We start from the raw sequence: 17047 nt of genomic DNA on the forward strand, positions 1-17047 counted from the left end.
GTGTCTTTCCAGAGAGAAATAAGAAAATATTTCGAGCAGAATTAGAATACAGCATTTCAAAAATTTTGAGATGCTACTAAAGCAGTATTTAGGAGAAAGTTTATGGCATTACATGTTTATATTAGAAAAGAATAAAGGTCTTGAACTGATTATCTAAGCTCCCACCTTAAGAAATCTAGGAAAATAAGAAGAAATTAAACCCAAAGCAAGCAGAAAAAAGGAAACACAGATAGAAGCAGAAATAAAATTGAAAGCAGAAAGATTATTTGAAAAAAACCAATGAAATCAAAAGCTGGTTCTTTACAAAAAACAGTAATATTGATAAACTCCTAGCCGTACTGACCAAAGAAAAAAGAGGGAAGACACAGATTACCAACATTAGGAATGAAAAAGGAGGTATCATTACAGACCCCCCCAGACATTGTAAGGATGGTAAAGGAATACTACAAACAACCCTATGCCAACTTAGTTAAAATGGACCAATTCCTTTCAAGATACAAATTGCCAAAGCTTACTCAAGAATAAATGCACAATCTGAATTTCCCTATTAAAGGAATTGAATCAGAAACCTTCCCACAAGGAAGGTTTGGGCCTCAATGGTTTCACTGGAATAGTCTACTAAGCCTTTAAAGAAGAAATAATACCAATTCCACTCATTCTCTTTCAGAAAACAGAAGAGGAGCAAACACTTTCCAACTCCTTTCATGAGGCCGGAACTACCCTCATACCAAAACCAGAGAAAGATATTACAAGAAAATAAAATTATAGACCAATATCTCTCATGAACATAGACACAAAATTCTCACTAAAATATTAGCAAATCAAACCCAGCAACATATAGAAAGGATAATACGCGACCAAGTGGAGTTTGTCCTAGAACTGTGAGACTGGTTCAACATTAAATTAATCAGCGTTTTCCACTGAAATGAGGTGCCTAGCGTACTCAAATTCACAGAGACAGAAAGCAAAGTGGTGGATTCCAGGGGCGGGAGGATGGGGGAATGGGGAGCAGTTGTTTAACGGGTTTCTCTTTGGAAAATGAAAAAAGTTGTGGAGATGGACAGTGGTGATGGCTGCACAGCAGCATAACTGCACTTAATGCCACAGAACTGTGTGCATTTGAACATGGTTAAGATGGCAAATTTTATGTATATTTTACCACAATAAAAATTAATATAGTTCCCCATATTCACTGACTAATGAAGAAAAACCACATAATCATACCAATAGATGCATAAGAAGCATCAGGAAACATTCAACATCCACTCGTGATAAAAACTCTTAGCAAACAAGGCATAGAAGGGAACGTCTGTCACCTGATAAAAAACATCTACTAAAAACTTAAAAACTAAAAACCTCACACTTAATTATAAAGGCAAAAGACTTTCTCTCCAAGATCAGCAACAAGGCAAGGAAGTTTTCTCTCCCACCCCTATTAAATATCACACTAGAAGCTGTAGCTAGACCAATAAGGCAAGAAAAGGAAATGAAAGATTTGGAAGGGATGAAAGAGAACTTCCTCTATTCTCAGACAGCATCCCTGTCGACATAGAAAATCTCAGGGACCGTACAAAGGAGTTTCTAGAATTAATAAGTGTATTTATCATGGTTGTAAGATACAACATCCATAACTAAAAATCAATCACATTTATATATACTAGCTATGAAACATAGGAAATAGAAAAAAAATTTAAGTTTATATATAATAATTCCCAAAACATGACTACTTAGATACAAACATAGCAAAATATGTGTAGGATCTATATGCTGAAAACTACTACTGTTGAAGAAATCAAAGACGACCTAAACAAACGGAGAGATGTAGTGTACTCATGGATCGGAACTTTCCTGATGGCCCAGCGGTGAAGACTCCACGCTCCCACCGAAGAGGGTGCTAGTTCTTCCCTGTTCTGGGAACTAAGATCTCACACGCCGAGCGGTGTGGCCAAAAAGTAAAAGTAAATAAGTAGACAAGATGCCAAGTCTCCCCACATTGACCTATAGATCAACACAATCCCAATCCAAATCCCTGCAAGCAGGCTTCCCTGGCGGCACAGTGGTTGAGAATCCGCCTCCCAATGCAGGGGACATGGGTTCAATCCCTGGTCTGGGAAGATCCCACATGCAGCGGAGCAACGAAGCCCGTGCGCCACAACTACTGAGCCTGCACTCTAGAGCCTGCGAGCCACAACTACTGAGCCCAGGTGCCACAGCTACTGAAGCCCGAGTGCCTAGAGCCCATGCTCCACAACAAGGGAAGGCGCCACAATGAGAAGCCTGTGCACCACAGTGAAGAGTAGCCGCCGCTCACCACAACAAGAGAAAAGCCCGCGTGCAGCAATGAAGACCCAATGCAGCCAATAAAATTTTTTTTAAAAATTAAAAAATTAAAAAATTAAAATTTATGTAGACAGCAAAGAAACTACAGTAGCCAAAACAAGTTTGTAAAAGATGAAGAAAGTTGGGAGGACTCATGCTACTTGAAAGATTGCCTACAAAGCTACGGTTACTGAGACAGCCGGGCTGGAGACAGTATAGACACATAGATTGAAGGAACTGATGACCGTCTGGATACCGCGCCACACATGAGGTCAGGTGATTTTTTATTAAGGTGCAAAAAAACTCCGAAGGAGAAAAGATCATCTTTTCACAGGTGGTCATGGATACACATATGCAAAAAAAGTACTTGTATGTCACACCTTATAGAAAAATTAACTCAAAATGGATCATCAACTTAAATATAAAACATAGAACTATAAAGATCCAGAAAAGAAGAGAGAGAGAAAAAAAACTTTGTGACCTTGGGTTAGGTACAACGCCAAAAGCATGAGCCATTAAAGTTTTTGATAAGATGGGTTTTGTCAAAATTCCAGCTTTTTGTTCTGTGACCTGCAAGGTCAGGAAATACAGAGGTACGCCACAGAGGGGGAGAGAACACTTGCAAATCACATATCTGGCAAAGGACTTAGCTGCAGAATAGCTTCTAAAAACTCTCAAAAGTCAACAATAAGAAAACAAACAACCCAATTAAAAAAAATAGGCAAACTATGGGAACACACACTTTGCCAAAGGAGAGATACAGACGTCAAGTAAGCACCATTAAAGATGCTTCGCACCATGAGTCATTAAGGAAATGCAAATTAAAACGCAATAAGATACCACTACACACCTACTGGAGTGGATAAATGAAAACAAAAAACACTGACAAGGTCAGATGCCGGCCAGGACGCAGAGGACTGTCCTGCCATGTGGCTGGTGGACATCCCAGATGGCACGTCCACTTCAAAAAGGTCTGGCAATTTCCTATAAAGTTAAATACACTTCCTGTGTGACCGCGAAATCTGACTCCTAAGTGTTTACTCGGGAGAAATGAAAGCACATGTTCACACGCTGCCCTGTACCTGAATATCTGCAGCGGCTTTTATCCATAATTGCTCAAAACTGGAAACCACCCCAGTGTCCTTCGGGCAGCGAATGGGTGAACAAATGGCGGAACAGCTGTACAATGGAATCCTACTCCACGCACGAAGGGAATACGCTATGGACGCAGGAGACAACACAGATGAATCCGAAGGCATTATGTAATCGAAGGAAGCCAGTCTCATAGGCTCCATTTACCCAGCATCGGAGGCGGACCCGAGGCCAGCAGAGGGGTGGGGCGGGGGTGGGGTGAGGGGATGGCGGGGTGCAGAGACTCCGTGGGGCGACAGGGCTGGGCTCTGTCTTTGGAGGTGTTGGTTACAGGGCTCTATGTACTTGTCAAAACTCACAGATGTAGGGACTTCCCAGATGGCACAGTGGTTAAGAATCTGGCTGCCAACGCAGGGGACATGAGTTCGATCCCTCATCCGGGAAGATCCCACATACCTCAGAGCAATGAAGCCTGTGTGCCACAACTACTGAGCCTGCACTCTAGAGCCCGTGCACCACAACTACTGAGCCCTCGTGCCACAACTACTGAAGCCCACATGCCTAGAGCCCATGCTCCTCAAAAAGAGAAGCCACCACAATGAGAAGCCCGCGCACCACAATGAAGAGTAGCCCCAGCTCTCTGCAACTAGAGAAAGCCCGTGCACAGCAGCGAAGACCCAACACAGCCAATAAATAAAAATAAACTTTAAAAACCCCCAAAACTCATACATGTAAACAAAAGAAAAGTGATTTTTACTGGATGTAAACTTAAACCTAAGGAAAAAAAACTTGGATTCGGTATCCGATCACTTTCCTGGCCAGGGCGATCACGCAGCGGAGCCCTGCAGCAGCCGTCTCACCGCCCTCTCTCACCCTCCGCTGCATTCTCAGCGAGGCGGGCAGAGCCCTCCCCTGAAAGGCACGTCACATGGCTGCTCGCTCCGTCTCCCGTGGGGCCCGTCTTCCCCGGGTGAGGGACTCCATGCGCCCTGCGAGGCCCTCCGCGTCGTCTGCTCCTTCTCGTCCTGCCCTGGGCTCGCCCGCTTGGCCACGTCGCCCGCAATCCTGGTACCCGCTGCTCCCCCTCCCGGACCCTTCTTCCCCAGACGCTGTCCCGACGGCCCGTCACCTGCCCGGGGGGCCCCCACCCCCGCCGCCCGTCCTGCTCACCTTACTATCAACCCGCTCTCACATCGTCCTTCTTAGTTTTGCGAATTGTCGTCTTCTCCGCCAGGATGTGCACTTCACGGGGCAGAAATCTTTGCCAGTTTTGTTCCCCGCAGGACCCACCGTGCCTCACACGCGGTGCTCCGCGAGTGGCAGTGGAAGGGGGGGGAGGGGTGTCACCACAGGTGACAGAAGGGGATTCTTCACGCACGCGGTGCTGCAGAGACCTGGCTCGGGCCCTTGGCCAGCAGGTGCTTCTCAGAGGAGCTGGACGGGTGCTGAGGGTGGCCCCTGAGCCTACAGGTATGGGGACAATGCTGGGCTCAGGGGTGTCCGCAGGACCCTGCCGGTGCATGCAGACCCCCAGCACGGGACTGAGCGTGGACCACAGGACCAGCTCCCAGAGGAGACGCCTCTTGTTGCCCAAAACAACAAAGCAGGGGGCCCATTTCTCCTTGATGATGCACTCTGTTGTGTTGCGTGTGGGTCCCTGAGCCCCTCCTCGGCTCCTGGACCACAGAGTAACTGTCCCCTCCAGCTGGCAGGCGAGAAAACTGAGCTGCAGAAGGTCACGTCGCTTGCCTGGGCCCTGCAGCTGGCCAGTGGAGAAGCTGGGATTTGACCTTGGGTTCTGGGCTGCCGTAGGTGAGAAACCCTAAAGGGCCCCTCCTTGAGCGGCCTGGGCTCCCTGGCCCCCCTCCCCCTCCCACACCAGCCCCGGGGGATGACGCCACCCCCACAGGTGCACGCATGTGACGTCCCCAAAGGGGGCAGGAGCAGCAGGACGAGGCGGTGCTGGGCCTGGCCTGGGCGTCCCCACGCGCTCCAGGCCTCGGGTCTCTCTTTGGACCTGAGGAGCCTGGGTGCTTCCTCTCGGGGGCTGTGCTTTTACCGGGGACGGCACCGGCCAGGCGCGAGGCCAGGGCGTTGCTGGGTTAGAGCGCAGTCTTAGGGACCAGGCAGCCCCCACAGCTGTGAGCTCAGTGCCACCGCCGCCACCCCCACCCAGCATCTGCCTGGTTTCCGGTGGTGACAGAGTGGGGGCTGGGCGAGCGGCTGCCTGGGGGCTTCGAGCTCCCAGGAACGTCCCTAGGACCCTTTGGTCCTTTCCTGCCCAAAGGCACCCCCCTTCCCGAGAGAGGACCTGGCACCCAAACAGCCTTCACAGGACGGGGCCTTGGACTCTGATCGTTCGTCTCTGACGGACTCATGGAGGCACAATGTATCGTCACCGAAATCACCTCTTTAAGTTCCAGGAGTTTTGATAAATGCTCCGTCACGGAGCCGGCGGCACGGGCAAGACGGAGGACATTCGTCAACCCCGCTGACCCCACGCTCGGCACCCACGCCTGTCACGTTCCTTTCTAGGTCACGTGAGCGGACTCACACAGACGGAGGCCCTCCGGGGCTGGCGCATTCACTCGCGACCACCGCATCTCAGAGACCAAGAAAGGCTTGAAATCCCGTCCACTGCCGGCCTGGAGCAGCCCAACCCTAGACGGACAGTCAGGGCTGGGAGACGAGGGGCAGCGCGTGTCCAGTGGGGACACGGTCTCCCTTGGGGATGACGGGAACGTTCTGGGGATGGGTGGGGGTGGTAATTGTATGTCATGTATGTATCACTGGGAGAGAAAAAAGAGCAAAAGGCTTGCAATTCTTTCCGTCTCGAAACACACCACTAGACAAGCAGACGGGAAGTCTGGCTGCTTCTGTGGCGGAGGAAACGCAGGCCCCCAGCACCCAGCAGGTCGCCGCACGCCTCCCCGCCTCCCCTCGCAGGCCCCGCGCCCGCTGGCCCTCTGCTGCCCTCCCTGCCACCCGGCCTCACTGTCCTGCTGCTGCCCGTGGGCAAGCGTCCTGCGCTGGCACCGAAGCTCCCCGCCGGCGTCCCGGTCCTCCCGGAGCTGAGACTCTAGACTCGGGGGACGGGCTGCCGGCCCTGAACTGGTGGGCGTCACCCAGGACGGCTGCTCACGGGGGTCCCTGCCCCACTCACTGCCCGCGGAGCCTCAGGACAGACTTCATCCTCGTGCAGAACCACAGCCCGATTGCCAAATCAAGAAGCCGCACCGCACACTGGTACAACATCACCAGGGAACCCATGGACCACGTTCGGCCGTTTTCTCGACAGCATCCTTTCTGGACCAGGGTTGACGGGAAACTCTGCCTTGTGCTCAGGGGCTGTGCCTTTAATCCCCTTTAATACAGAACAGCCCCTGGCCTGTCTTGGACTTTCACGACCCGGGCACGTTGTGAGCACAGAGCAGCTGCTTTTAGAACATCCCTCAGTTTCGGGGACGCATGGATGCGTGCAGGGTCTGGGTTCTGGGCAGAGGTGCTGTGTATACAGCAGGAGGCACATGACGGCCCCAGTCTTGGGTGGCACTCACGCTGGCGTCTGCCCAATTCCCCAACAGAACATTATTCTCGGGGGGGGCCCTGTGACTCGCCAAACTTCAGCCACAAGTGTCAGCACCCCTGAGGCCAAGCTGGCTGCAGGGGAAGGAACAGAGGATCAATGAATGGGACGCGAACAGGTGGATGGACGGGGAGGAGGTCACTGGGCGCAGCTGGCGGCGCAGGACAAGAACGCTGAGAAAGTGATCAATGGCCTGATTTTACTGGAAGCAACTTCCTTCCACTTGGTGGAGACAGGTCTCGGCTGCCTCTGCCTCCGTGGAATCATGTCAGACTTCAATGGCCTCGGTGCTCAGGACACCGCCGGGGTTGATGTGCCCACGGACCCGAGCTCCTCCTGCATGGCCCCGCCCAGGGCCGGCCACCCCTTCTGCAGCCGGGCCCCAGCCCAGTGCGGAGCGCTGCTGGCGGCACTGAACGTGAAAGAGGCTACCCGTGAAGGCACGTGACGAGGCCGGGCACCGCAGGGGTGGCCCCAGCCGTGCAGCGGCTGCCAGGGCCGCAGGCCCCAGAAAACGGCAACAGTGACGTGATGAGCAAGAGCTCTCAGCCGTGCTGCCGCAGGCCTGGCGCGCTCCCGCCTGGCGGGCTCCTGCCTGCGGCGCCGGGGGAGGCTGCCTCCGGGCGGCCTCGGTGGGGTGGGGCCCTCTAACAAGGGTGCAGAGGCCCTGTGGTCCCTCATTCACCCTTCCCGGGGCATGGCCGCGTGCAAAGGGGCTTCTCTGACCTGGGGAGCCTCCTGGATGCCCGCCGTCCCCGCGAGCAGAGTCCTGCGCTCCCAGGAGGGAGACCTCTACCCCCGGCCGAGTATCACAAGGACTGGATTTACTCAGTGAGGAGTAACGCTGCCCCAGGGACACTCTCTAGTGACCACACAAGGCCACCATTGTGTGCTAATCGCCACTGGGCGCTAACCACCACTGGGCACTAACCTCCGCCGGGCGTTAACCTCCGCCAGGCGCTAACCACCAGGGGTGTTAACCATCACTAGGCACCAGCCACCAGGGGCACTAACCTCCACTGGGCACTATTAAGCATGAGCCCGGCCTGGGGCACTGGGCGCTCTGCCTGCAGGTGCCCATCGGCACCGAGGCTGGAGGTGCCCCTGCTCCTGGGGCGTCCCTGCTCACGTGCCCAGTTAGAGAAGTCAGGCTGTGGCCTGGGGTCGAGACTCCTAGCTCACTTGCCCACGCGCTGCAGGTGTGGCCCCCCACATCCTGTGCCCGGAGCAGCCCCGACGCCTCTGCACGTTGGAGGGAGAGAGGAGCCCCCAGGCCCCCTCTGTGAACGGAGCTCTGGAGACAGCCAGTGACGCGGGCAGGACGGCGCGAGGGCCCACAGCCCAGCCCACGCGCAACCCCAGGCCTCTGCCACTGAGGCCTCCTGGGCTCGCTGCCCTCCCAGCCACCTGCCCGGTCAGTGCCCGGTGCGCGCTCATGCGACAGACGGACACGGGCCCCACCGGACCTGCAGCCGCGACACAGAACCTGTGATGGCAGGGCCTCATCACGCTCAGGTCAGAGCACGAGGCCGGGCCTGAACCACAGTGGACCAGACACGACAGGGCCAGCTCATGTGTGGGGGTCCGCCACCCGCCCTGGGAGACGCCTGAGTGAGCGCGGGCAGCACTTCCCAACAGGGGGGCCCCACGATCCCTGGCGCACGCGTCTCCACTCCAGAGGTCTGCCCTCTGACCAGCAGTCTGTTTGAGAGGATTGAATCCAGTCCCCTCGGGGGTCCGGCAAGGGGCTGGACCGCCCTAGGGCAATGCAGCAGGCCTTGCAGGCTCCCCCTCCCAGGCTCCCCTGTTGACCCGGGGCCCAGGATCTGGGGCCTCTGCTGGCCTGGGAGGCCCTGCCCTCACTGTAAGCTCCTCTCGCCCCCTGTCCTCCCCCAGCCCCTGGCTACACACTCAGGACATGCCTAGTTGTGTCCAGCAGTGCTGATGTCAAGCGGCTCAGAAAGCTCATCACCAAACCACCTTGTTTCTAAACACGACGTCTGTTCGCAAGTGTCCAGGACGGAATCTCACAGGTGTGGAGGGCTGGGAGGGGCCCTGTTTTGGAACGAGGGGTCCTTTTGACTGGCTAACCTCGCCACACTTCTGAACACGGTCCAGGACAGGGAGACACACGGATGCAGGCTCCCAGCCCCTCTGTGGACAGATGTCACTGTTTACAAACAGTGGACGTTGGCCCAGATCTGCCGGATGGCCCAGAAGCCAGGGCGGGGAATGTAAAATCCCCCGAGAACCCTCTCCTGGGATGGCGGAGGGTGGTGACGAAGGGATGGGGCGGGGCGCAAGTGCCCGAGGACGCGGGTGCCCGAGCAGCCTCGCGGGAGTGGTCGGCATCCTTGGGAAGGGCGTCTCTCACAACCGGCCCCTCCGTCTCTCCCAAGCACAGGGCCGAGGCCTTTAAAGAAAAATGGAAACTCCGCTCTCCGAGGGCCCAGGAAGCCAGCAGGTACTGAGTACACACTCGGCAGGTACAGCTCTGGGCACAGAAGCGGGTCCTTCCGCAGCGCGTGCTCGACAGGCACGCACCTAGCCGACGAATGCCCAGGCCACGCCCCAGGCCACATCAGCGTCCGAGCCTCCGACCAAAAGGACCCCAGGCGTGGCCCTGTGGGAGGCGAGGCCCTGTCTGACCCCGTGACCTACACGGCGAGGGTGCTTTGGGGGGGGCCGCGCTCTGCTGCTGTTGTGTTGTCTTGATGATCCAAACCCCGGTGGCTCTGGCCAAGCCCGTGAGAGCCGGAGGGGGCGGGGGGCTGAGGGGCGCGTCCCCCGGGCGGGCCGCGGGCGTTGCGGACCCTGAGCTGCGGCCCTGAGCCTGACACGTCCCACCTGCACAGGCAGGTGTGGCGGCGGCTGCCCCCGCCCCCAGCCCGGGCACAGCCCACAGGAAGCCGGAAGGTAATGCCCACTCCGTGCACCACACGCGCCCTGTTTGCCGCTGCCTCCCGTGCAGGGGAGGCAGCCGCCTGACTCATCTCCCCGCCACATGTGGCTGCTGGGGCCACTCCATGCAGGGACACCTGGAGCCACGCGTTTTCAGCACAGGCGAGGAGGCCTGGAGCTTAAGTCTGCCCCCTGGGCCCATCTCGGTGGTGGCCTGTGCAGGGTCAGCCGCAGCCCAGGGCTGGGCGCGCGGACAGCACCCCTCCCCCCGCCGGCTCGCCAGCTCGCCGGCTCCCCTACCCCGGCACAGCCGTCACGCTCACAGGCGACAGCGTAAATTCTGCTGGGGAGCTGCTGATGACTCGGGCACAGACGGACAGCCAGACGGGACAGCCAGTCCCTCTGCACCCCCCCGCCCCCCACTGGCTCAGCCCAGATCCTCCTTCCTCATCCCACCCTGGGATGAAGGATGCCCCGCCCCTCCGTGGCTATCCACGTCTTCGGGCCACGATGCTGTTCAAAGCGGTATCTCTGCCAGGACTGGCTCCCCTGGTCGCCCTCCTCCCACTTCAGGACTGCCTGGAATGTCCCTGCCGGAGAAGCCTTCTCTCTGGGGCTGGAGTCCCCTACCCGACCAGGCTGCCTCATCCAACCCGATTTCCAGGGAGGGCCCCCACCTGGGTTCCCATGTGCTTGGCCCAGACCCTCAGAGGGCTGTTGGTCGCCGGCTCCAGTGTTATTCACCTCACATGGGCCCCCCGCCTGCCACCACGCCCAACACCCTAGGATTTCCCAGCAGAAACAACGTCGTCACCACCACCACCACCACCACCAGGAAGAGTGTCTCTGAGAGTTCCTACATGCCAGGAGCCAGACGAGCACGTCCCACACGTTCTCCCTTGAATCCTCTGCCTTCTGAGGTCGGGGCTGTGATGGCCCCACTTCACAGATGGAAAACTGAGGCTAAATTAAGGAACCGGCCCAAGACAGCATCAGGCCAGGAGCTGCTGGGAGAGCAGTCGGGGTGGCGGATCTGCTGCGGGGGAGAGGGACCTAGCCTTCGGGGAGCACAAGTCCTTTTGAGCAGCGGATGGAAGGGACTCCCCGGAAAGAAGGCAGCCCCGGCACACACAGGTCTACCTTACATCTCGGGGACTCTGGGGCCAGCTGAGGCCCATCCACGGACCACCCCCTCCCTTAGAGAGGTCACTGATCTGGGGTTCCAGCCCCCTTTGATGGAAAGAGGGAGTGAGATAAGGGGGCTGAGACCTGGCAGCCCTGCAGTGAAAGGTGGGAAGAAGTGGGGCTCAGGCCGCTCTCAGGCCCCACCCTTCCTCCCCCGCCCCCTCCCAGCGTCCCAGGAGCAAAATTTCTTTGGGACATTCCTCCAACTTCCTGTACCCACAGGGTACACGGACTGGAAACTACTTTTGGGGTGAGGGGGGACGTGCCGAGGCGTCCCTGAGGGGGTGCCTCGGACCCGCGGCCCCCCGTGAGCCCCGGCCTGGTGCCCTCCGACTCCTGCTGCCCCGAAGGGGCTGCTCACCTGGATGACGACCTTGACCGCGGCGGTGCCCACGATGGGCGTGCACACCAGGCCGCCGGGGTGCCGGCCGTCGGCGCTGCGGTTCTGCTGGCCCATGGCGAAGAGCATGGGCACGGCCAGCAGGCCGGAGGCCAGCCAGATGGCGCCGATGAACTTCTTGGTGCGGCTGCGCGACATGAGGGTCTTGGCCTTGAAGGGGTGGCAGATGGCCAGGTAGCGTTCCACGCTCAGGCTGGCCACGTTGAGGGCTGTGGCGTAGGTGCAGGCGTCGCGCAGGAAGTAGTAGCCGCGGCACACGGCGTCCCCGAAGGCCCAGGGGTGGTGCACCCAGATGAAGTTGTACAGCTCCACAGGCATGGCCAGCAGGAGGATGAGCAGGTCGGACAGCGCCAGGCTGCCCAGGTGGTAGTGCACGGTGCTCTGCAGGTTCTGCAGGGACTTCTTGCGTGCCAGCGTGAACGCCGTCACAGAGTTGCCCACCGTGCCCACCACGAAGAGCGCCAGGTACACGACGGTCACCAGCACCTTGGAGTAAATGTCCGTGTTCACGTCCAGGTCGCTGCTGGGCGCTGCCGGGACGGGCTCCGACAGGTTGCTGGAGCCGTTGCCGAAGCCGGGGGCCAGGAGTGCCGCTTCCAGCCCCGACGGCGGCAGCGAGAAGGGCTCGCCGGCCGCCGCGACCCGGGCGCCGGGCGCCGAGCCGTTGAGGCGCATGTCAGGTGCGCGGGGCGGGGTGCCGCGCTCCCCGGGGTCCGCGGCGGGAAGCTGGGGAGGGAGCGGGCGCGTCTCAGGCGGGGACGGAGCAGAGGGAGCCCGAGGGGTGGGGTGAGAGGCCGAGGGGCGCGCCGTCCAGCCGGCAGACGCAGACCCGGCCCGCGCCAGCCCGGAGCGCTCGGGGCTCGCCCTCACCGGGGGCTCCGGGTTCGCTCTGGGCTCCGCGCTTTCCCGGCTTCCTCCGAGTCCCAGACCCCGCGGTTCCTCCGGTCCCCGGGGCTGCAGCGCCGGCCCCCGCGGAGAGCGCCCGGCCGACTGGCGCTCGGGCTGAGCGGGGCGAGCCTGCGGCGCCGAGCGGAGCGCACGCCCGGCTGCTCGCGCGCTCTCTCCTCGCTCGCGCTCCCCGCGCGCCCCGCTCCGCGCGCCTCCCACCGCGCCCGCGCCCTCCGGGCTCCGCGCCTCCTCTGAGCCGGCGGCGGGCGCGCCCGGCTGCGGGGGGCGCGGGACGGGAGAGGAGGCGGCCCCAGGCGCTGTCCCCGCCCCGCAAGGGGCAGGGCTGGCGGGCCGCCCCCCGCGCCTGTAGGGGCCCGGGGGCTGCGGGCAGCGCCCCGGGCAACTGGGATGCCCGCGGGGCGCCAAGGGAATATTGGTTTTTTTCCAGGCAGCTCCCCGGGTCTTCCCGGCTTCTTATGCCCCGCCTCCCCAAGGGAGCTGCCCCGGTCGTGGTCGCCTCTGTTTCGCTCAGTGGGGGACAGGAGATGAGGGGGTGGGGGTCCCAAGGAGGAGGAGGCGTCTTGCTGGGATGGCTGGGCCGCCCCTCCTTCCTGGGGTGCCCACAGGGTGCCAGAAGCTGGGCGGCTGGGGGGGCTTTAGCACAACTAAGTGGGGGAGGGGGCAGGGGATGGGTGAGGAGAACAGAAAGCAGAGGACGAAGCAGCACCCGTCCCCGAGCAGGCTGGGCTCCTGCGCCGGCACCCCAGGCGGCCTCGTGGCACTGTGGCTGCAGGTGGTGCGGCCCAGGCCTGTCATCACCACCCGGACGTGGTCATCAGGCATCACCCTCAAGGCCCAGCAGGACAGGGTTTGGACGGACGGCCCTGGGGTCCCACCACCGTGGACCTGGCTGACTGCGCCTGCTGGGCCGGGAGGGGGAGCACTGAGGAAAGGGGGTGAGGCTGAGGGGCCCAGTCCGGACCCCAGACCCAGCTGGGGGAGAAGCTGAAGCCCAGCACGCACGCCTCTGTCCCCAGCGGGCTCTGGGCCTGCCTGCTCCACTGCACCCAGAGGCTCTCAGCAGGAGTCCGAGCTCATAAAATACGTGCTTGAAAACGCAGCCTTCGCAGGAAGCACAGACATCCCTTTGCCGGAGGCCAACTGCGTGAGCTCAGAGGCGACAGGCGTGGTCTCAACCCGCTACTTAATATTTGGGGGAGTGTTTTAACCTCTCTGTGCCTCGACTTAGTCTTCTGTAAAATGGGCACGCAGGTTGAGTGGACGCTCCCGGGGGCCCAGCTGTTCCGGATGCCGTCGGCGCTGCAAACAGCGGGCACTCCGTGGACACCTGTGGATCGTGTCCACTGTTGTGCAGGTCGTGTGAGGACGTCAGAGGGTGTGAGGGTGACGTGCCCAGGACAACAAAAGTTGCTTTAAATCCACCCCGTTAGCCCAGGTGTGCTCTCTGAAGACAAGCCCAGCAGTTCCGCGAGCAGGTCTTGGGGTTGGGAGCGGAGCATCCTCGCACAGGAGTGACGGGGCGACTGTGTGGGGCCCGTGAGGGCTCGTCCCTGCACCCAGGGGCACGTCGGGCTCTGACCACGGACGGTGCCAGCCAGGCACCTCTCTCAGGAGCCCCCCATCCCCACCCCGAGAGGAAGAGAGCGGCCCGTGGCCACTGGGGCCCGTCCCTTTGCTGGCCGGTAGCTGTCGCCGCTCAGGGTGGCGCTGGTGGAGACGCGCTCTTGCCGGGCCGCTTAAGCTGACTGTTTGGTTTTCACAGTCCTGACCTTTCCGCTCAGCGAACCTTCTTTTCAAAGATTTCGAGCCAGCCTAGGCGCTTAAAAAATCATAAAAGACAACTTAGCACAAATATTATGACAAGGCATTTGTTTGAAATCACAGAGGAAATGTCACCTGGAAGGCCTTACTGTACCACGTGGGCAGCAGGCCCTCGCCCGGGGTCCCTGGCCGCTTCGAATCCTTCTTCTGTGAACCCCGGGCGCCTGGACAGCCCGGCAGCCGGAAACTTCCGACGCCAAGCTGTTTGCCCTTTGTCTTGTGACTTTCGCAGACACGAGCGCTTCCTGAACAGCTGAGACCCTTTAGGGGTTGCTCCACTGGGGCGCTCGGGGAGGGTGGGGCTCGGCTGCTGTGTGCTTCAGTGACCGGATCATACCCTTGACCGGCCCGCGTCCGCCTGAGCCCCGTGGGAGAGCCTGGGGCCCTGCGGCCCTGCCCCTGCCACTCCAGAAGCTGCGTGTCAGCGAGGAGGTGGCCCGTCTGTGTCCGCCAGGGCCGAGATCCCCGGGAGGGGTCTGTGTTTCTTGGGGAAGCAGGCGTGTCGCCTGAGGGGGCAGCAGGCACCGCGGGGGCTCCAGGTTCCTGGGGGTCCCGGCGTGATGTAGGCGGGAGGGGGTCCTGGCTGCTGCGCTCAGGGGTCACCCGGACCCCGGGATGAAGGTCAAGTCTGGGACACGGGAGGAAAGACACCTGGGTGGCTGCTGCCGTGGCGGGGGTCTAGTTTGTTGGCTTTGCGAGCTTCTCCCAGCCCCTGCGAGGCTGCCTGTGTGCAGGGCATGCTCCGTGGACGTGTACTGAGCGAGTGGAAGGAGTAAGACAGCGGATGGAGAGACAGTCAGCACCCTTCATCTGTTCCCAACAAGCTTCCAAACGCAAGAGGGTGTCACTAAGGAACCCCAGACAGACCCCTCTGGGCTGCACCCCTCGGCCTGCAGCTGTGGGAGGAGCGGGGGCATCGCATCATCGAGGGGCAGTGGGCGTGACAAGGGCTCTGCTTTCCTGGCTACAGAATTCCGTGCTTGCAGGCCTGGTGTCATGGGGCCTTTTCCCCTCAGAAGTGTGTCCTTAAGGCCCTGTCCCTCTCTTTCCTCTGGTCCCCACCCCACTGCGGGGCAACTCTTGTGAACAAGGCTTCTTCCTAAATAAAAAAAATACATTCACGGCAGTAACTGAATCAGTTATCTGCTTACCTCCTGCTGTGTAGCAAAGGATCCCAAACTCAGCGACTTCGTGGCAAAACAAACATTTTATTGTTATTAATATTATAGCTAGTTTTCCCACAAGGCTACAGGTGGGTGGGGAGCAGTGGACATTTATTTAGAGACACTAAGGATGTGAAATATGCAGAATCTGTAGACTTTAGCTGTTGATTTCCCACCTATGGCATGGAAACTGCACATGTCAGAACGCGCAGCATTCCAAGGAGGATTTTAAAAATAGAGCCACACATGGGTGGGTGTTAGCGGGCGGGGCGGGAGCCCGGGACCACCTTCCAGCCTGGGCACCGGCCTTGGTTCTTATAGCCTTGTCCCTCACGGTCCCAGATTACGCCTTGACCCCTGGCCCCGGCCAGCTTTCTGGAAATCACAGAAATAATACGACCACAAGCCACGTGATGGTCGGTCTCTGATCTATAAACACCGGCTTTATCGGGGGTGGGGGTGGGGGGCAGAGCTGGGGAGGCTGGACAGGAAGAGGAGGGGCTCAGCTCCCGGGACCCTGGGAGTGCGGGCGGGGGCAGGGTCCCCGTGGAGGATGCAGCAGGAAGTCTGAATTCTAGGCTGTCCCTCTGGGGCTCCACCTCTGACAGGCAGGGAGATGGCCTGGGGGCAGTGGTCAGGCCGAGAGGACCCCCCGTCACAATTGTCATTCATGCCCCTTCTCCTCAATCATCTAAACCACCTCGCGATGCACTTTCCGAGGCTGAGGGAACAGAACCACTTGTAGGAGCGACAGCCGCTGGCGCGTGCAGCTGAAAAGGGCTTGGCGGGGCCTGGTAACTGTGGACGCGGCCTGGGGCATTGAAGACTTCAGCAGAGACGTGTCAGGAAAGGTGATGTTTTGGAGGAAATGGGTGTGTTAGATCATCTTCTAAGGAAGAAGAGAAAATCCCATCTCCAGAGCAAGCTTCGCTGCCTTCTCCCAAAGATTCCTCTTGGGAAGCCTGGACCGTGGCATCTGTTTCAGGCTGATCAACACAAAGGATGCTTTTCAGAATTTTCTCTGAAACTGCACCGTGATTTCTGAGGACCAGGTTTGAAACTGGCAGACTAATACCCCCCACCCGAGGTCACCACCTCCCCCCCTTCCCCCACCCTCACCCCCTCCACACCGAAGTCAGGCTGCAAGGAGGGTCCCTAATGACCGGCCCGGGAAAGGCATTTTCTTCTTGAGATTTGCTCTTGGGCAAAAGACCACAGCACATCCATTGCAGAAGGACAAACAATTCCATCTGTTCAATTTGCAAAGAAAAGCAGTATTTTGTCAGCTTTCACCCTTGGAAGCTGCGTGTCTGTGCCCCTTAGAGATTTATCAATTTCTGGTTAAATTTCCGGGAGGTGCTTGTGAATACACTTGAGACTTAAGCTGAAAGAGTCACATTTGATTGTCCGGCAGCTGCTGGGACCCCGCCCACGCCCTCCAGCCCCGGCCCTTCCTCCCAGGGCTTTGCCAGGCGGCCCCTCTGGGCGAGGCTGGAGGGGCAGCTGAGTGACGGCACCCTTGACGTTCTCTCCTCCTGGAGGGAGGATGGAGTTTGCTTAAACATGACTTCTGATGGTTTTGGCTTGTCCTCAGAGATCCGAAGCCTGCACCCTTTGTCTATAATCAAGAGTCCTAGTTGCCTAGAAATATTGAAATAGGAAAACATGTCT

General features: G+C 58.8%; 1 protein-coding gene across 1 annotated transcript in view; it reads right to left on the reverse strand.

The window, feature by feature from the left end:
• Positions 1-12158, reverse strand: part of NTSR1 (neurotensin receptor 1) — a 43229-nt gene extending 31071 nt beyond the window's left edge. Inside the window, exon 1 of the mRNA XM_057703884.1 lies at positions 11445-12158. Coding sequence (XP_057559867.1) covers positions 11445-12158 — 714 coding nt within the window. The remainder of the gene's footprint in view (positions 1-11444) is intronic.
• Between the last annotated feature and the right edge of the window lie 4889 nt (positions 12159-17047).

Source organism: Hippopotamus amphibius, chromosome 12 (assembly GCF_030028045.1).
Source record: "Hippopotamus amphibius kiboko isolate mHipAmp2 chromosome 12, mHipAmp2.hap2, whole genome shotgun sequence".
Classification (NCBI taxonomy): domain Eukaryota; kingdom Metazoa; phylum Chordata; class Mammalia; order Artiodactyla; family Hippopotamidae; genus Hippopotamus; species Hippopotamus amphibius.